Raw genomic sequence first — 21416 nt, 5'->3', positions numbered from 1 at the left:
CTTCTCTTCCCACACGGAGCGTCTTCAAAAATTTCCCGTTCGGGCTCCTCTAGAGAGCCCGAAAGTCCATAATAGCAGACTCGTGCGGCTTAGCTCCGCATCGCCGCAACCGGAAGTCTGCAGACGACTTGTTAACCCACTGGAGAGTATGGGGAGGATTATGAACCTATTAGAGAGGTCTGGGGCTTTATCGTGTTATAAGTTGAACATGGGGAAAACTGAGGTGTTCCCGGTGAATGTGTCGGGTCGGAGAGCCAATTTAGGGGATTTGCCATTCAGGGTAGTTTAGGTATTTGGGGATCCAGGTGATGGGAGAGTGGGCAACGCTACATAAGTGGAAGTTAACAAGATTGGTGGAGGAGATAGGTGAGGACTTTAGGAGGTTGGATACACTGCACCTGACGCTGGCAGGGAGGGGGTCAAATGGTGAAAATGAATGTCCTTCCAAGGTTCTTATTTATATTTCAGATGCTCCTGATTCTTATTCCAAAGTCCTTTTTTCAGAAATTGGATACAGTTATTTCAGAGTTTGTATGGGCGGGCAGGTGCCAAGGGTGAAGAGGGCCCTGCTGCAGAGGCAGAAAGGCGGGGTTGGCGTTACCGAACTTGCTGCATTACTATTGGGCAGCGAATGTGGAGATAGTGAGGCAGTGGTGGGAAGTAGAGCGGTTAGGATGGAGGAAGAGTCCTGTCGGGGGTCCAGCCTGAGGGCCAAGGTGACGGCGGCGCTACCACTGGCACTGAGGAGGTATACTGAGAGCACGGTGGTACAGTCAACAAAAAGCTGTGGAACCAGCTGAGGAGACATTTTAGGATAAAGGGGATGTTGGTGTTAACGCCGTTGTGTGAGAACCACGGGTTTAAACCGGGGGAGACGAACGGTATCTACAGAAAGTGGAGAGAGGTGGGGCTGGTAAGGGCGAGGGATTTGTATTTGGAAGAGAGGTTCGCAAGCAAAGAGGAGCTGAGGGAGAGGGTAGAGCCTCCAAAGGGAGGTGAATCTAGGTATTTACAAGTAAGGGACTTTGCACGGAAGATGTGGAATGGGTTTCCCAGGCTACCAACATATGCTTTTTTGGAACGGATACGGTTGGGAAGTGTGGAGTTAGGCACTGCGTAGGGTGAATTCGCTCTCCTCGTGTGCGAGGATGCATTTGATACAATTTAAGGTGGTACACAGGATGCATATTAATCGGGCGAGAATGAATGGGTTCTTTTAGGGAGTGGCAGATGAGTGCGAGAAGTGTGGGCAAGGACCAACGAACCACGTGCATATGTTCTGGGGCTGTGAGAAGCTAGAGAGATACTGGGAAGGCATGTTCGGGACGCTAGCAAGGATTGTGGGGGTGGAGGTCCAGCCGGAACCGGTAGTGGCGATTTCTGGGATATTGGGAGGAAGGCTGACGTTGTGGCCTTTGCCTGTCTGATTGCCCGACGAAGAATTTTACTGGAACGGCGGTCGACAATGCCGCCGGGGGTGATGGCCTGGCTAGGGGATCTATACGGCTTCCTCCAGTTGAAGACAATTAAGTTTGAACTGAGGGGTTCAGTGGATGGTTTTGAGACAAGGTGGGGACTATTCGTGTCCATGTTTGAGCAGTTGCTTGTTATGGGGGGGAGAAGGGGTGAAAAGGGGGAATAATAATAATAATCTTTATTGGTGTCACAAGTAGGCTTACGTTAACACTGCAATTAAGTTACTGTGAAAAGCCCCCAGTCGCCACATTCCGGGGCCTATTCGGCTACACTGGTCGAGAATTCATAATGTCCAAATGACCTAACAGCACGTCTTTCGGGACTTGTTGGAGGAAATCGGAGCGCCCGGAGGAAACCCACATGGTCACGGAGAACGTGCAGACTCCGCACAGACAGTGACCCAAGCTGGAAATTGAATCCGGGTCCCTGGTGCTGTGAAGCAGCAGTGCTAACCACTGTGCTACCATGCCGCCCAGTTATAAAGAGAGATGCGATTGACTGGGGCTGCTTTTCTTGGAGCAGATGAGACTGAGTGGGGGGACGGACATGATTGAGATGGATAGAATTATGAGGGGCATAGATAGACGGGAAGAAACTTTTCCCCTTGGTGGAGGGATTAATGACCAGGCAGCATATTTAAAGTAAGGGGCAGAAGGTAAAGTAAGGGGACACGAGGAAAAGCCTTTTCACCCAGATGGTGTTGGGAGCCTGGAACTCTCTGCCTGGAAGGGTGGTGGAGGGAGAGACCCTCATATCATTTTAGAAGTATTTCGATGTTTATTTGCAATGCCAAGGCATTCAAGGCTGTAGGCCAAGTGTGGAAAATGGGATTAGAATACTCAGGTGGTTGTTTTTGACTGGCACAGACACGATGGGCTGAAGGGTCTTTTCTGTGCTGTGGACCTCTGTGACTCTATTCAGTGCCTTCAACCATTTCTTGATATCACATGTCGTGAATCAAATCTTTGCTGGGGATCTCTGGAAGAGGCTGAGATGGATAATTCAATCGACACTTCTGACTGAAGATTGTTGCAAATGCTTCAACCTTATCCTTTGCACTGATATGCTGGGCTCTTCCATCATTGAGGATGGGGATATTTGTGGAGCCTCCTCCAATGAGTTCCACCTTCTACAGATGTGCGATAGAGAGCATCCTATCTACCTGCATCACAGCCTGGTATGGCAACTGCTCAGTCCAAGATCGCAAGGAACTGCTGACTGTGGTGAACTCGGCCCAACGCATCACACAAACTTGCCACCTCCACATTGATTCTGTATACACCTCTCGCTGCCTCAGGAAGGCAGACAGCATTATCAGAGGCCCCTCCCACCCAGGCATTGCCTTCCTGACCCTTCTATCAGGCAGAAGGTACAGAAGTCTGAAGACTCGCACATCCAGACATAGGAACAGCTTCTTCCCCACAGCTACAAGACTCCTCAACGACTTCCCCTAGGACTGACCTATTCCCTGTAAGAACACTACTCACACGCCCTATGCTGCTCTTGCTCATGTATTTGCTTTGATTGGCCCCTTGTTCCGCAGTGTAACCAATCACTGTTTTGTCGATGTACCATTTGTCAATGTTCCCTGTTGATTATTCTTGTGTTTACTATGTACGTACTGTGTACGTTCCTCGGCCGCGGAAAAATACTTTTCACTGTATTTCAGTACACGTGACAATAAATCAAATCAAATCATTCACGACTGGAAGTGGCAGGATTGCAGAGCTAAGATCTGATCTGTTGGTTGTGGGAGCACTTAGCTCTTTCTATTACTTGCTGCTTATGCTGTTTGGCACACAAGTAGTCCTGTACTGTAGCTTCACCAGGTTGGCACCTCATTTTTAGTATGCCGAGTGCTGCTTCTGGCATGCCCTTCTATATTCATTGCAACAAGGATGATTCCATGGCTTGGTGGTAATGGTACAGTGGGGAATATGCCAGGCCTTGAGGTTACAGATTGTGGTTGTGTATCTGTAAGGTATGACTCTTGAGTATGGCTATGTCAGTTTGTTGCTGGACTCCTCTGTGAGACAGCTCTCCCAATTTTGGCACAATCCCCCAGGAGAACTTTGCAGTGTCCACACTGCCATTGTCATTTCCAGTGCCTAGGCTGATGGTCGGTGGTAGATCGGTTTCTTTCCTTTTTATTGACTTTGTAGCAGTTTGATACAACTGAGTGGTTTGCTAGATAATTTCAGAGCAAATTTAAGTGTCAACCACATTGCTGTGGGTCTGGAGTCACTTGCAGGCCAGATCAGGTGAGGTCAGCAGATTTACTTCTCTAAAGGACATTAGTTTTAACAACATCTACAATAGTTTAATGGCCATCAGTCGACTTTTATTTCCAGATTTTTATTGAATTCAAATTCTACTATCTACCATGGTGGGATTCAAACCTTGGTCTCTTGATTACTAGACCAGTGACATAGAACATAGAACATACAGTGCAGAAGGAGGCCATTCGGCCTATCGAGCCAACCGACTTAAGCTCTCACTTCCACCCTATCCCTGTAACCGAATAACCCCTCTTAACCTTTTTGGACACCAAGGGCAATTTATCATGGCCAATCCACCTAACCTGCACGTCTTTGGACTGTGGGAGGAAACCGGAGCACCCGGAAGAAACCCACGCAGACACGGGGAGAGCGTGCAGACTCCGCACAGTTACCCAGCGGGGAATCGAACCTGGGACCCTGGCGCTGTGGAGCTATCCACTTGTGCTGCCCTGACAATATCACTTGTGCTACTGTGACAATACCATTATGTTACTACCTCCCGTGGCAATATTTCCCCGAAACTGCAGACGGCCCAATTCCCTTTTGGCATCATGTTAGCTGATTTTGTTAACCATTCTCTCTCCTGAGGTACTCTGCCCCTCTCCTAACCTGCTGTCATCATCAGCATCTCCTCTATTTTTCTTTCATTGTGAGCAGCATGTTGATTGCAGAGCAGATTACATTTAACTTTTTGCGCAGCCCTGCACACGTATAAAAAGGGGGCGATTTGTGGACGGTCTGCATCATAACTTCTGCATTGCTTAATGGCTCCACAGGCACTTAGTATAGAGGGAATATTGGTCATAACCCCTCTCTTCAAAAAAAAATCCCTCTTTCTTCCATCTTTAACTTTACTTTCCTCCCAAGTCCTTAAATAAGCTGTCACTTTCCAAATTAGTGCATCTTTCCCTGAACTGCAAATTTGAATCCCTCCAATTGGGTTTCTGCCTGACACGGTGCCAAAACGTATTTTATCAAAGTCACTGTGTTGCTGTGACAAAGTTAAGCTGTCTTTCCCCATTCTTCTTGGCCTTTGTAATAAGTCCACGGAGGCAGACGTCCCTTCACCAGAATCCCTTTTATTAACAAAACCAACAGCAGTACGACCATGTGTACTCAGCTTGCTATCTACACTGGAAGTGCAGAGGATCTGGCATTCCCTGTTATATACAACGAAGAGGTTCCCTGATTGGCCCACTAATCCGGGAACTCGTATTCCAATTGGCCAATCTCAAAGGCCTGGTCTAAGTCATTACAGCCTTGGATAATGGTTCACCACATATCCTCTTCCACTGCCTTTCCTCTATTGTCCAGCTCTGTACTCACCTGGTTCCATTCTTATTGATCTAGTTGTCTAGTCTAGATAATCATTCGCAACTACACCTCTTCTCACTCCTGCACTCTTACCTCTAGAGTCCCCCATGGATTTTTCTGCCCTCTCCTATTTCTCCTTTATATGCTGCACCTTAACAACATTCTCTTCAGTGCACACTGATGACTCCCAGCTCTATCTCATTGTCATTTCTCTTGTCCTCGCCACTGTCTCAAAATTGACGGACTGTTCCCCTGACATCCAGTCCTGGATGAACAGAAATGTCATCCAATTAAATATTGGGAATATTGCAGCCATTTCTTTGGTCCCCGTCATGGACTGTTTCTTAGACATTGACTGCACACTTCTCCCCTGGAGATGCCAATTTCCACATCAGAAGTCATTATACAACAGGAGAAACCATTTGGCCTATTAGTTCATGCTCGCTCTCTGGAACATTTCACCCAGTCCCAGTCCTAACTCTATTCCCATAGCCCTGCAAGTATTTAGTTTCATCAAGTCCATAGCCAGTTTCCTTCCTTGCCTCAACTGCTCTGCTTCTGAAATGGTCATCTCGTGCCATTGCTACTGTTAGACTCTTCTGGCACACCCTGTTGACCTCCCATCTTCCACACTCCATGAACTTAAAACTCTGCTACCTGTATCCTAACTTGCACCGTCACATTCACTTGGTACGCCTGTGCTTGCTGACTTAGACTGGCTTATGTTAAACCAATGCCTTAATTTTCAAATTATCATCCTTGTTTACAAATCCTTCTGTAGCCTTGTACCTCCTTAACCCTGTAATTTCTTCCAACCCTACAATCCTCAAATACTTTAGCTCCTCCAAGTCTTGCATTGGCAGCCCTGCCTTCAGCTACTTGGGTCCTACACTTAAGAATTGTTCCAAGCCAAACCTCTCCACCACTTTCTTTTCCTTTAAAGCGCTACTTAAAACTTCTGTTGGGGCTCCTTAAAACTGTGGGATAGCACTGATTCATTACGGCATCAGGGACCTGGGTTGAATTCCAGTCTTGGGTGACTGTCTATGTGGAGTTTGTACTTTTCCCTGTGTCTGCATGGGTTTCTTCCTACAGTCCAAAGATGTGCAGGTTAGGTGGATTGACCATGCAGAATTACCCCTTTAGTGTCCAGAGATGTGCAGTTTAGGTGGGGTTATGGGGATAGAGTGGGGGAGTGGGCCTAGGTAGGGTGCTCTTTCAGAGGGTCCGTGCAGACTCGAAGGGCCTAATGACGACCTATTGCACTGCAGGAATTATGTGGTTCCTCTTTAACCAACCCTTGTTGTCTGCCTTAATATCTGCTGACATTGCTTGGTATCAAATTTTGGGGGGAAATTCTCCAATGAAGTACCTACGGATATTTCATTTTGTCAAAGAAGTTGTTGTTTAAAATTTATTTTGATTTTAAAATACCTGATACTTTATCAAGTATTTTGCACTGTAATGCGAACAGAGATCAAGATGGGTAGTCCTCATTCCTCAGTGACCCAATAACTGTATTTCATAAGCACTGTTCGGGGTTCTGTTCCTAAACTTTTAGGACAAAAAAATGGGGCAAACTATAATTGTGGCAGCAATCTGAGTCCAGTGTGTCTTTTGAATATTAGAGTTGGTTAAAGGGTTGCGTCTTGTCTTGTTCTCTATTTTGTTTTTCCTTGTCATTTTGATTTGCATTAACATTATGACATTAGCATCGACACAGAACTGTTTCTGCAATGTTCTGATGCTAAAGTTGTCTAGTGTAAATCCGATATGAAGGCCTGAATTGTCTCCAAAGTGAAACACAGTGAGACTCTCTCAGGAGTATTACTCTTATTTCAATCTGGTGTCAGGCCAAAATAATTAATTGAAATAACTGGGAGATGTAACTCGATTATAATTATGAAATTATAATTATTACTGTTCCACATGATTTAGGGTTTACGAATATAAATTGAACATTGTTATTTACAATTTGGAGTTGGGACTGGCTTGTGGTAAATAAACGACACTGGAGCATTGCTAGTCATCTAACTTGTGAATTGTTTATTGATCATGTGTAATGCCAAAAGTAAAAATGTATTCCATTCTCTAGACTAACATGCCTCACCATAATGAACACAATTTTTCCAAAGATACAAATTAAAACTTTTTGAAAGTAATATTTAACTACTGATCAAGCGATGTATACGTGTGTGAATGTTTGTGCACGCTTCACTTGTTTAGATGGGCAGGTTGCTGTAAAGTTCAAGAGTGCCATTTCTCACCAGCACTTTGAAAACAGAATGAGAATAGGAATATTTGTTTCATATAAAGCGCAGGATTAGTAATGGTGGGTTGAAATGATTTCCTTGTGCTGCAACAGCGACATTGCAGTGTGCCCTTGGAATTAATGGATGTTGCCAGTGAATTAACCACTTGTCTGTTTTATGATTGTAGTTTTAATAAAACCTTTATCAGTTTCACCATATAATTTACACCTCTATATTTACACAAAGTAAAGTCTACATCAAAGTGGAGCTTTTTATTAACCTGCAGCTTGTTTTTACATTTTGGAAACAACAACCATTTTGTTTGTATCCAGCAATGGTTTTGTGTCAGGTGCTGTGCATTGACACCCGTAGTGTTGCAACTACCTATAATAATGAATTTACTCCTAGAAAGACCGTTCAGTTGTTTCATATTCAATTATATTCTTTTTAAAAATGCGCAGGCTATTTTGTAGCTTTTTCCAAAACCATGTCATATCAGTTGGCTTCCATTTTTTATACTAATGTTACTCCAAAACCATGATGTCTCTATGGCTCACATTGTCCATTCTCAAGCCACTACTCTTCTTCAAATGGACTGTCAGACCTTGAATGCAATGCCTGTGCTTTCACATTGTACAACAAATTTAAGCCTTTAATTGCAAAGTGCAATCTAAACGTAACTTCTTTTGGTTTTGACTATAATGTTACATATAACTTGAACAAAAGATTGTTTTTTATTACTAATCTGCACAACCAGTCTAAGGCTAGTTCTCCTAAAAATTCCAAACAAAGTACTTTTGTACTGGTCCAATTATTAGGAAGGCTTTTCTCGACTAGATTTAGATTTATTGTCACGTGTACCGTGGTACAGTGAAAGGTATTATTCTGCGTACAGTCCAGGCAAATCGTTCCATTCATGAAAAACATGGGACATACGATAAATACACTATGTTAACATATAGACAGACATCGGGTGAAGCATATGGAGTATAGTGCTACAACAGTAGAGAAGATGCATGGAGAGATCAGTTCAGTCCATAGGAGGTCCATTCAGAAGTCTGGTAGCAGAGGGGAAGAAGCTGTTTTTGAATCTGTTGGTGCATGTTCTCAGACTTTTGTATCTTCTGCCCGAGGGAAGAGGTTGGAAGAGAGAATAACCCGGTGGGAGAGGTCTTTGATTATGCTGCCCGCTTTCCCAAGGCAGCGGGAGGTGTAGACCGAGTCAATGGATGGGAGGTGGGTTTGCAAGATAGACTGGGCTATGTTCATGACTCTCTGAAGTTTGTTCTGGTCTTGGGCCGAGCAGTTGCCATACCAGGCTGTGATGCAGCCCGATAGGATGCTTTCTACGGTGCATCTGTAAAAATTGGTAAGAGTCAATGTGGACATGCCGAATTTCCTTAGTTTCCTCAGTTTAACCATTTGGTTATGTGCTTCAAAAGTTCTCTTGGCAGCATTGCATAATTTATTCATGTTAAATCGATATGATTATACAGATTCTGCATCATTTAACAGGGTGTAATAGTCTTCAATTCCTATAGAACAAATCCCTTTCAATTGATTCACAAGTTTCTATAAGATAATGTTGTTTCTTGCAATTCAGAAATTTGTATTTTTGCAAAGTCAGATCACTTGTCTTGGCAATGGCCCCTTCACTTGCTGTGTTCTACTTAGTGAATTAAATATAATTCTGATAAAATATAACAATGCAACAAAGAAAATGATTTCATTAAAAATGTTCAAGCACATGTGGAACACATTTAGACTTGCATCGTATACAGAAGAAGACAAATTCCTGTCTGCACAGCTCCCACAATTATCACATGTTTCGAGACAAATTAGTTTATTAACTAAGTGTTGCAACAGATTGACCAGGGACAATATCAGTGCTTTCGGAATTTCAGACGTTTTGTCATTCCCTTGAATACTACCATCGGTATTCTATACCAGAATCAAAGCCAACTTTGGTTAATTGTTTTAGGGGAAGGAAAACGTCTGATCTGTCCAACAAATACTATCTGTTTTTGCAGTATCCATGTTAAATGTTGTTTGTGTTTTAGAAATGCATATTGTTCGAAATAAAAGTCATGTAAACATGTTATACTGTTAAATACTCTCCTACCCGTGATGGCACTTTAGCTCATTTTTTTTCTCTCAGCTCCACAGCCACGTCAAAAAAGAATAAAATTAATATAACATCAACATTTCAGAGGGTGGCACAGTGGCGCAGTGGTCAGCACTGCTGGCACATGGCGCCGAGGACCCAGGATCGGTCCTGGCCCCAGGTCACTGTCCATGTGGAGTTTGCACATTCTCCGCGTGTCTGTGTGGGTCTCACCCCCACAACCCAAAAATATGTGCAGGGTAGGTGAATGTACAGGGGCTGGTTTAGCACAGTGGGCTAAACAGCTGCCTTGTAATGCAGAACAAGGCAGCAGCGCAGGTTCAATTCCCGTATCGGCCTCCCCGAACAGGTGCCGGAATGTGGTGACTAGGGGCTTTTCACAGTAACTTCATTGAAGCCTACTTGTGACAATAAGCAATTATTATTATTATTAATTGGCCACGCTAAATTTCTCTTTAATTTGGGGAAAAAAAGAATTGGGTACTCTAAATTTATATTTAAATAAAATAAAAGTCATGTAATCTGGAAGAAAGACTTGAATGATTGGAACAAATTGTTTTTAAAAAGCTGAATTTTATCATTGCCCTTGATCATTTTTACATATCATCTTCATTATATTTAGTATACTAGCTTATTAAATCCATTTTTGATGACATGAGATTTAACGGTTGTAGTGTGTAATTTATTGTTCCGCAGGCCAGTTGTGGAGATGAAGGTGCTCCTATGGAGGTAGATGGGCTTCAGACTCCCCGCTCTTTAGCACTCAGTGCTGCAGAAGTGAAGCAGCTATTAAAGTGGAAGGAATCTACTGATGATCATTTGCTGTTTGAACTGGATAAAGTTGTAACGGTATGAGCTTTTACAACAAAAAGATACCGTAGGGTGGTTCACAGTGATTTAGCTGTTTTCGTTTACACTTTTCACAAAATGCAAATTCTTTTTACAGTCGTACAGCAGCTATTTGCGATTTGCATTAATGATCTGAAAGAAAGAACGGAGGGCATTTTGCTAAGTTTGTAGATGATACAAAGATACACAGAGGGACAGGTCGTGTTGAGGAAGCAGAGAGGCTGCAGGAAGACCTGGACAGGCTAGGAGAGGCAGATGGAATACAATGTAGAAAAGTGTGAGGTTATGCACTTTGCTAGGAAGAATAGAGGCATAGACTATTTTCTAAATGGGAAAAGGCTTCGGAAATCAGAAGCACAAAGGGACATAGGAGTCCAAGTTCAGGATTCTCTAAGATTGACATGCAGGTTCTGTTGGCAGTTAGGAAGGCAAATGCAACGTTAGCATTCATGTCGCGAGGGCTAGACTACAAGAGCAGGGATGTACTGTTGAGGCTGTATACGGTTCTGGTCAGACCCCATTTGGAATATTGTGAGCGGCATCAGGTCCCGTATCGAAGGATGAATGTGCTGGTATTAGTGAGGGTCCAGAGGAGGTTCACAAAAATGATCCCCAGAATGAAAGACTTGTCATATGAGGAGTGGTTGAGGCCTAGAAAAAGTGAACGTGGAGAGACTACAGTGAACAGACAGGGATGGGAGGGGAGGGCAGGGGTTGGGGGAGGAGGGTGGCGGGGGGGTGGAGAAAGGAGGCCAGAGAGAGAGGGGCAGGGGAGGCTGTAGAACATCGATATCAGGGGGCCAAGAGCAAGGCCAGAAGAAAAGGAGCCCCCAAAGAAACACCTAAAATAAGATGCGGTGGGGGAAGGAGAATGGAGGTGGGGCCAAAAGACAAAGTGCGGGCAGGGGGTGGACAGAGACAGATAGGTCCTGGATCAATCAGGAGTAATGGGGTGAAGGCAGGACAAGTATGTCTTTCGGGATTATCAGCCATGATTGAATTATGGAGCAGACTCGATGGGCCGAATGACCTAATTCTGCTCCAACGTCTTATGGTCTATATATTAACATTTTTCAATATGCTGTGTACCACGTTATAAACTGCTGTATAAACATTTATTGTGAGAATTTAACATCACTTGTCTTGGATTATGACATTCCACTCTGACATCATTATAAGAATGTAGGAATTGTTAAGTGACTGGGAGGGGGTAATTAAAATATCCTGTTTATAGTTGCAACAAATCACAAATTTTGCAAAATGCGCTAGTTCCCGATCAAGAGAAAATATATATTTATAATTTGTTCCCACTTAATTCAGTGCCCAGAATATACCAGTCACCTGGTGAGTTCACTTCTTCACTTGTATAGAATATCCCAATTAACAGAACATTCTGGCAGATGCGTTTGTGGCCTAGAACACTAAAGCTCTTCTAATAATCTTTTAAGGTTACTAACCTATGATGATTCTTAAATTTTATTAATTACAAATTCATTTGTCAATTTGGGCACATGCTTATTTAGAAAAATAAGTATTTTGCTGCTGCTGTTTGGAGTTCTCTCCCAAATGGCCTACCTCTGCATTAACCTTCTGACTTCGGAATTTATTTTGGAAGAAACACTGCAAAAGGAAAGACAGACCGGTGTTGTTTGAGTGAGACTTGCCATAGGTAAATCTTTCGTAACTTTTACCTTGCTATCACCAGATATGTATCCATTATAAATTTATAGCCGTCGCACACAAATTTCCGATTCCTGTGTTACTCAAAACTTCTAGGTTGAGGTTGACATTTGGTGATGTGAAATGCATCAAGTCGGATGTTATCCTGACTTCAGTGCTGGCTGAAAATATTGTTATATTCTTCTACTAGGTATTTACTAGGCATCTTCTACTTTGCACTTCCATGTTCTCCTGTCAGGTTTGAATAGCATTGAGTCAGAAATTGAATGTGTGTTTAGGAATTAAAACGTTTCAGCTGATATTTTTTAAATAGTAGACTTGAGGACAGTTGAAAAATTAGCATAGCATTACAGTCTAGAAATGGCTATATTTTAATTGTTTATTGTGAATGTGCAACAAAAATGTTTAATCTATATCCTAAAATTAGTCTTGAATTTAAAACATTTTAAAGCTGTCTTCTTATAAGTGTATGTGGCAACATGGCAGATTTGTTTTTGTTTTTTTTAAAAACTTCCTTTTTGGCATAGGAACTGTGTAAAGAGGATGATAGTTTTGACTCTCTATTAGAAAATGTTGTTGGATTGAGACAGATGTTGGAAACATCTCCAGATGTATTGCCGGTCACTGCGCAGGATGTGGAGCCTGTCCTTCCTGTCTCAGAGTCTCTTCCAATCCAGTTTAACAACAGGTACTGAACCTATACCGTTGAACCTATCTATATTTGCAGATTCAATTGATCTTTTATTAAGAGGGCCACCAAATTTTTTTGCATTGTTTAAAGAAACAATTACTTTTTGCTAGGACAGTGGTGACTTAAAGATAAGCAATTGGGTCCAATTCTTAAAGCTGAAGCTATTTTGAAACCTAATTATGAGGTGTTTTCAGAACCCCAAAATGTATCATGGAGTTCAACCAACCTCCCCCTTTAATGTATTGTTGCTTTTCCGAGCACAAGGCTTGTTCTCCAGGTGTCGGATTACAATTATGGACACGTGGGTTTTTAAAACAAAACAATGTTTATTTCATGAACTCAACTTAACCTTTAAAATAAACTTTGGATCTCTTAACACCCCTTACTTCAAAGATAACCCCGAAAATAATACAACACTAAATAATCCTTCAGTTATTCCTTTCAACATCCAAGAGACTTAACACCTTTAAACAGAAACACATCAGGTTAAAGGCTTTACTATTATGAGTTTAAATCACCCAAATGATCCACAGATTGCCTTTCATGGCAGAGATCACGGCAGATTCAGTTCTTTTCCTTCCTGCAGCTCTCAGCAAACCAGCCAGGCACTTTGCAGCTGCTCTCTCAAACTGAAACTTCAAAATGACTGATCTAAAGCCCAGCTCCACCCACACTCTGACATCACTGCATTTCTTCAAGGTACATTGCTTAAACATCCATTTCTTAAAGGCACTGTCACATGACATGAGATACAAAATAAACATTACAAGTATATTCTCAGGCCATGTCCTCAAGAATCATAGAATTTATAGTGCAGAAGGAGGCCATTCGGCCCATCAAGTCTGCACCAGCCCTTGGAAAGAGCATCCTACTTAAGCCCACACTTCCACCCCGTCCCTGTAACCCAGTAGCCCCAGCTAACCTTTTTGGACACTAGGGGGAATTTATCCGGGCCAATCCGCCTAACCTGCACATCTTTGGACTGTGGGAGGAAACCGGAGCACCCGGAGGAAACCCACGCACACACGGGGAGGATGTGCAGACTCTGCACAGACAGTGACCCAAGCCGGAATCGAACCTGGGACCTCGGCACCGTGAGACTGCAGTGCTACCCACTACGCCACCGTACTGAGTTGGCAGAATTAAACCACATACGACAGGGGTATTAGCATGGATCGAGAATTAGTTGACAGACAAGAAACAGAGTAGGTGTAAATGGGTCTTCCCCGATGGTAGTGGGTTCCACAGGGATCAATGATAGGCCCCAGGTGTTCACAATATATATAAATGCCCTAGATAAGGGAAGCAAATGTAACTTATAGAATCATAGAATTTACAGTGCAGAAGGAGGTCATTCGGCCCATCGAGTTTGCATTGGCCCTTGGAAAGAGCACCCACGCCTCCACCACGTCCGCGTAACCCTACCTAACCTTTTGGACACTTAAGGGGCTATTTAGCATAACCAATTCACCTAACATGTACATCTTTGGACTGTGGGAGGAAACTAGATCTCCCGGAGGAAACCTTTACAGACACGAGGAGAAAGTGCAAACTCCACACAGACAGTCATCCGAGGCCGGAATTGAACGCGGGTCTTAGGTGCTGTGAGGCAGCAGTGGTGCCCTGTAACATTTGCAAGCTTGTTGGCGACACAAAACTGGGCGGCATTGAGAGTTAGGAGGAGATTGCAAGGAGGCTTCAAGGTGATTTACACAAGTTGAGTGAGTGCATAAACACACGGCAGATGCAGTGGCTCAATGTGAACTTATACACTTTGGAGTGAAAAACAAAAAGGAAGAATATTATTTAAATGGTGATATATTGGGACATGTGGATGTGCAGCCGGGTCTGGGTGGCCTTGTACACCAGTCAATGAAAGTGGAAAGGCAGACGCAGCAAGCAATTAGGAAGGCAAATGGTATATTGGCCTTCACTGCAAGAGGAGTTATACAGGGCCTTGGTGAGACCACACCTGGAGTCTTGCGTGCAGTTTTGATTTCCCTACCTAAGAAAGGATATACTTGCCTTAGAGGGAGGGCAGCGGAGGTTCACTCGGCTGATATTGGGGTCGGCGGGACTGTCCTATGGGGAGAGATTGCTTCGTATGGGCCGGTATTCACTAGAGTTTAAAACTAGATGGACTCTGGACAGACTAGATGCAGGGAAGCGTTTTCCCAGGTTGTGGAATCGAGTACCAGGAGACAGAGCCTCAGGTTACAGGGTAGACCATTTAGGACTCAGATGAGGAAACCTTACTTCACTTAAAGGGTAGTGAATCTGTGGAATTCTCTACCACAAAAGACTGTGGAGGCCAAGTCACTGTATTCAAGAAAGAGAGAGATTTAAAAAAAGGATATTAATGGCATCAAGGGGTATGGGAGAAAGCAGGAAGCAGGCAGTGAGACTAAAGATCAACCATGATACACAGTGGTTAGCACTGCTGCCTCACAGCTCCAGGGTTCCAGATTCAACTCCAGTCTCTGGTGTCTGTGTGGAGATTGCACGTTCTCCCCATGTCTGCGTGGGTTTCGCCAGGGTGCTCCGGTTTCCTCCTCCAGTCAAAGATGTGCAGATTAGGTGGATTGGCTGTGCTAAATTGTCCCTTAGTGTCCAAAAGGTTAGGTGGGGTTACTGGGATGTGGTGGAGGCGTGTGCTCAAGTGGGGTGCTCTTTCTAAATGCCAGTGCAGACTCGTGCCAACTCAATGAAGTCTGTGAAATGATTATATTGAATGGCAGAGCAAGGCCGTATGATCTACTCCTGCTCCTAGTTTCTATTAAGACATTCCCAAATGATCCATAAACATTTTAAACTTTGCTTTGTGCCTCTCGCTGCTTGCTTCATTCAGGTTCAGGTGACTTCACACCTGAATTATATGAAACAAATGGAATATGTAGTGGAACCATTATAATATCAAACGGTGCAGTATAACTGATCTTGCGAGTGGTATTTAAAATAACCCTTGAGCATTTTCATATTCTGAGAAAGGAATATTCTTTGTACTTTAAAACGGTAAAAGATTTGTTCATTAGCCAGAGTTTGAATTTCCAGACTGGACAGACAAAAAAAAAATTTGTTTTCTTATCCTAGGACTGCATATGTGTTGGCAGATGTTCTGGATGACCAACTAAAGACATTATGGCTTTCTCCCTTCCAAACCGAGGAGCTTGACACAGACCTGGATATGGTAAGTACAAAAATTGAAAAGTATATATATATGTATATATTTTTTATTCATTTGTGGGATGTGGGTATCGCTGGTTAGGCAGCATTTATTGCCCATCCCTAGTTGCCCTTCAGAAGGTGGTGGTGAGTTGCCTTCTTGAACCGCTGCAGTCCTTGAAGTGCTGGTACACCCACTGTGCTGTTAGGGAGAGAGTTCCAGGATGTTGCCCCAGCGACAGTGAAGGAACGGCGATATATTTCCAAGTCAGGGTGGTGAGTGACTTGGAGGGGAACCTCCAGGTGGTGGGGTTCCCAGGTACCTGCTGCTCTTGTCCTATATAAAATATAAACAGCAATTGGTGGAATTTTAATTCAGTTGTTAATAAATCTTTGAGTTAAAAGCTAGTCACTGTAATGGTTACTGTGAATTTATTGGATTGTCGTGAAAACCTTTTTGGTTCACTACTTCCTTTCGGGAAGTAAACCTGCTCACTTTGCCTGGTCTAGCCGACCTACCATTTGAGACCCAAATAATGTGGTTGACTCTTAACTGCCCTCAGAAATGGCCTTCCAAGCTACTCAGTCGTAGCAAACCATGACAGAGGAGTAAGAAAGGAATATTGCCAGATAGACCACCCGCATTGACCTAGGCACCGGAAACAGCAATGGTACAGTCCAATCAACTCTAGAAAGCCCTCCCTACTAACAGCTTGTGCCAAATTTGTGCCATTGGCTGCAAGTTATGATGTGCCAGGTTTTTAAAAAAAATATATTTTTATTGAAATATTTGTAAAATTTTATAACAAAAACAGAAAAAGAACAATAGGCGTTAAACATCAACATAGTGCAAAAATAGATATTTCCCCGAACGGCTCTGTCTTCACTGACCACCGAAAATAACAAAAAACAAACAAACACAACATTAATCACCCCCCCCCCCCCTCGGAAAGCTGCTACTGCCGACATTTTAAATTAAATTTCCCCAAGAAAGTCGCCGAACGACTACCACCTCTGGGTGAACCCTAACGTTGATCCTCTTAAGGCAAACTTTATTTTCTCAAGGCTGAGAAACCCAGCCATGTCACTGACCCAGGTCTCTACCCTCGGGGGCTTCAAGTCCCTCCACAACAACAGGATCCGTCTCCGGGCAACCAGGGAGGCAAAGGCCAGGACGTCGGCTCCTTTCACTCCCTGAACTCCCGGGTCTTCCGACACTCCAAAGATCGCCACCTCTGGACTCGGCACCACCCGTGTTCCAAGCACCTTGGACATTGCCCTGGCAATCCCCTGCCAGAACTCCTCAAGCTTCGGGCATGCGCAAAACATATGGACGTGGTTTGCTGGGCTCCCCGCACACCTCAACATCTGTCTTCCACCACGAAAAACTTGCTCATCCTCCCCACCGTCATGTGTGCCCAGTGAACCACTTTAAACTGTATTAGACTGAGCCTGGCACATGATGAGGAGGAATTGACCCTACTTAGGGCTTCCGCCCATAGTCCCGGCTCTAACTTCCCTTCTAACTCCTACTCCCACTTGCCTTTAAGCTCCTCCACTGGGGTTTCCTCCGCCTCCAACAGCTCCTGGTAGATATCCAACACCTTCCCCTCCCCTACCCAGGTACTGGACACTACTCTGTCTTGTATCCCCCTTGGTGGCAGCAGCAGGAAGGCCACCACCTGCTTCCTCAGGCAGGTTCGCACTTGTAAATACCTAAAGCCGTTCCCTGGCAGTAATTTAAACTTGTCCTCCAGCGCCTGCAGGCTGGGAAAGCCCCCATCTATAAACAGGTCACCCATCCTTCTAATACCAGCCCTCTGCCAGCTCTGGAACCTGCCGTCCATCCTACCCGGCTGGAACCTGTGGTTATTACATACCGGGGTCCAGACCGACGCTCCCTCCACCCTCTTGTGTCTCCTCCACTGCCCCCAGATCTTCAGTGTCGCCACCACCACCGGTCTTGTGGAGTAACGGGCCGGCGAGAACAGCAGAGGCGCCGCTACCAGCGCTCCCAAACTGGTGCCTTTGCATGACCCCTCCTCCCCCTCAATACCCACCTCCTGATCATGGCAATGTTGGTCACCCTGTAGTAGTTACAAAGGTTCGGCAGTGCCAACCCACCCTCCCCCTGACTGCGTTCCAGCAGCTCTCTCTTCACTCGCGGGGTCTTGTTCGCCCACACAAATCCCGAGATGATCTTATGAACCCGCTTGAAAAAGGCCTTGGGGATGAAGATGGGAAGGCACTGAAATACAAATAAGAACCTGGGGAGGACTGTCATTTTCACGGTCTGTACCCTCCCCGCCAGTGACAGCGGGAGCATGTCCCATCTTTTAAAGTCCCCTTCCATTTGTTCCACCTGCCGGGTCAGATTAAGCTTATGCAACAAATCCCACTTCCGGGCCACCTGTATACCCAGGTAACGAAAGCTCTTCTCTACCCTCCTCAGCGGCAGCTCCCTCAGTCTCTTCTCCTGTCCTTTCGCCTGGATCACAAACAGCTCGCTCTTCCCCACGTTCAATTTATACCCCGAGAAAACTGCCAAATTCCCTTAAGATCTGAATGACCTCCCCCATCCCCTCCAGTGGGTCCGAAATATACAGGAGGAGATCACCCATGTAGAGCGAGACCCGATGCTCTCTCTCTTCCTCCCCCACCGGACCAGCCCCTGCCTGTTCCTTGAAGCTCTCAGCGCGATGACCAGGGGCTCAATGGCTAGAGCAAATAATAACGGGGAAAGTTGCCTCGTATCCCGGTGCAATTAAAAATACTCCGATCTAAGCCGGTTCGTGGGCACGCTTGCCACAGGCGCCTGGTACAGCAATTGTACCCACTGGATAAAGCCCTCACCAAACCTAACTAGTGCCTCCCACAGGTACTCCCACTACACCCGATCTCTGCATCCATCTCTGCCGCAACCTCTGTTTCCTCCCCTTCCGAGGGCATCATAACAATATTTAAAAGCCTCCGCACATTAGCATTAAGTTGCCTGCCCTTAACAAATCCAGTCTGGTCTTCCCCTATCACCCCCGGGACACAATCCTCTATCCTCGTGGCCAAGATCTTAGCCTGGCATCCACACTTAGCAACGAGATTGACCTGTAAGACCCACATTGTTCATGGTCATTATCCCGTTTCACAATGAGTGAGATCGAGGCCTGTGACATTGTAGAGTGGAGGATTCTCTTCTCTCTCGCCTCATTAAAGGTCCTCATCAATAGTGGGCTCAACACCTCTGAAATCTTTTTAAAAATTCCACCAGGAAGCCATCCGGCCCTGGAGCTTTGCCTGACTGCATGCCCTCCAGCCCCTTAACAAATTCTTCTATCTCGATCGGTGCTCCCAGCCCCTCCACCAGACCCTCCTCCACCCTCTGGAACCTCAACTGGTCCGGAAATTGCCTCATCCCTTCCGCACCTGCCGGGGGTTCCGACTCCTATAGTTTGCTGTAGAATTCCTTAAAAACTTCATTCACCCCCTCCGGGTCTGAGACCAAGTTGCCCTCCTTATTGTTTACTCCCACAATCTCCCTGGCCACCTCTCTCTTCCTAAGCTGGTGTGCCAGCATCCTGCTCGCCTTCTCCCCATATTCATACACCGCACCCCTAGCCTTCCTCAACTGTTCTACCGCTTTCCCTGTGTTCAACAATTCAAACTCCGCCTGAAGCTTGCGCTGCTCCCTCAGGAGTCCCGTGTCCGGGGCCTCCGCATATTTCCTATCCACCTGGAGTATCTCCTCCACCAATCTCTCCCTCTCCGGCCTTTCCCTCTTTTCTCTATGGGACAGGATCAGTATAAGTTCCCCTCTAATAACTGCCTTCGGGCTTCCCAGATCGTCGCTGCCGATACCTCTCCCGTGTCCTTTGTTTCCAAATAGTTCTGGATACTCTTATTCACCCGCCCGCAAACCACCTCGTCCGCTAACAACCCCACGTCCAGTCTCCACAGCGGACACTGCCATCTCTCCTCCCCAAGCCGCAAATCTACCCAGTGCGGGGCATGATCTGAAACTGTAATCGCCGAGTATTCCGTCCCCGTCACCTTTGGGATCAACGCCCTGCCCAGAACAAAAAAATCAATACGGGAATAAACTGTGTGGACGTGGGAGAAGATGGAAAACTCCTTTATCCTCGGCCGTGTAAACCTCCAGGGGTCTACGCCCCCCATCTGTTCCATAAAGCCCTTCAGCTCCCTTGCCGCCGCCGGCCTCTTCCCTGTCCTGGATTTTGAGCGATCCAATTCGGGTTCAATGACCGTATTGAAGTCCCCTCCCAGGACCAAGTTATGTGACTCCAGGTCCGGGATTCTGCCTAACACATGCCTCATAAAATCCACATCGTCCCAGTTTGGGGCGTAGACGTTCATGAGCACCACTCGGACCCCCTCCAGCTTCCCACTCACCATGATATACATACCCCCTTCATCAGCCACTATTTTCCCAGCCTCAAATGCCACTCGCTTGCTGATCAGAATTGCTACCCCCCTGGTCTTCGAGTCCAGCCCTGAGTGGAACACCTGACCCATCCAGCCCTTCCTTAATCTCATCTGGTCTGTGACCTTCAGATGTGTCTCCTGGAGCATTGCCACGTCTGCCTTTAGTCCCTTTAAATGCACGAACACACGTGCTCTCTTCACTGGCCCATTCAGACCTCTCACGTTCCAAGTAATCAGCCTGGACGGGGGTCACCCCCCACCACGCTCCCGAGAGTCAGCTGATCTGTGCTGATCCCGATATCCCCCGCCCCTCGTGCCGGTCAGACTTTCGCCCTATTGTTCGGGCCCCTCTCCCCACATAGAAAAAACCTATTTACAAGATCACATTTCCCAGTAAGTAAACATCAGCTCTCCAAAATCCATTAGCATAACCATAAAGCCAAACATATACACTCACTTAAAACAGAACCCAGTCCCCTGAAGGGTTCAGGATCCCCCCCGTATCAACCACCTTCTAAACAAAGCGCCCTTCAACTGTCCCCCAATCCGCGCTCTCGCACATGACTAACCACAATCTTATTTAAAACAGAACACAAGTACAGACCGCCGCCTCCTCCCATCTTCGAAGCATTAAGTGTCTCTTAACTTGAGTCCAACGTCTTCTCTTTAATAAATGTCCAAACATCATCTGGCGACTCAAAATAATAGTGTCGGTCCTCGTGTGTTACCCACAGTCTCGCTGGGTATAACACCCCAAACTTGACCCCCTTCTTAAAGAGGGTTGTCTTTACCCGGTTGACCCCTGCAAGTCTCTTGGCCAGCTCCGCACCCGGGTCCTGATAGATGCGCACCTCACTATTCTCCCACTTGCTGTTCCGTTCCTTCTTGGCCCATCGCAGGACGCACTCCTTGTCTGAAAATCGGTGGAAACGGACCACCGTGGCCCTTGGCGGGTCGTTCGCCTTGGGTTTCCTTGCGAGGGCTCTGTGGGCTCCATCCAGCTCCCAGGGATCGAGGGAAAGCCCACGCTCCCATCAACGACTCCAGCATACTTGCCACATACGCTCCCGCATCTGATCCATCGATACCTTCAGGAAGGCCAACGATTCTTAAATTCTGCCTTCTGGTTCTGCTCTCCAGCTTCTCCTGCA

At 45.5% G+C, this 21416-nt stretch overlaps 1 protein-coding gene across 4 annotated transcripts in view; it reads left to right on the top strand.

The window, feature by feature from the left end:
* The window catches only part of virma (vir like m6A methyltransferase associated), a 142726-nt gene that overhangs the window by 104343 nt on the left and 16967 nt on the right, over positions 1 to 21416 (top strand). For all 4 annotated transcript variants that reach the window (XM_072468045.1, XM_072468046.1, XM_072468047.1 and 1 more), the window contains exons 18-20: positions 10143 to 10295; positions 12503 to 12663; positions 15757 to 15853. In XM_072468045.1, the coding sequence (XP_072324146.1) occupies positions 10143 to 10295; positions 12503 to 12663; positions 15757 to 15853 (411 nt within the window). The remainder of the gene's footprint in view (positions 1 to 10142; positions 10296 to 12502; positions 12664 to 15756; positions 15854 to 21416) is intronic.

The sequence above is a fragment of the Scyliorhinus torazame genome, chromosome 11 (genome assembly GCF_047496885.1).
Source record: "Scyliorhinus torazame isolate Kashiwa2021f chromosome 11, sScyTor2.1, whole genome shotgun sequence".
NCBI classification, from domain to species: Eukaryota; Metazoa; Chordata; class Chondrichthyes; order Carcharhiniformes; family Scyliorhinidae; genus Scyliorhinus; species Scyliorhinus torazame.
Note: the sequence above shows the minus strand (reverse complement) of the source record. Positions and strands in the feature narration are given on the sequence as shown.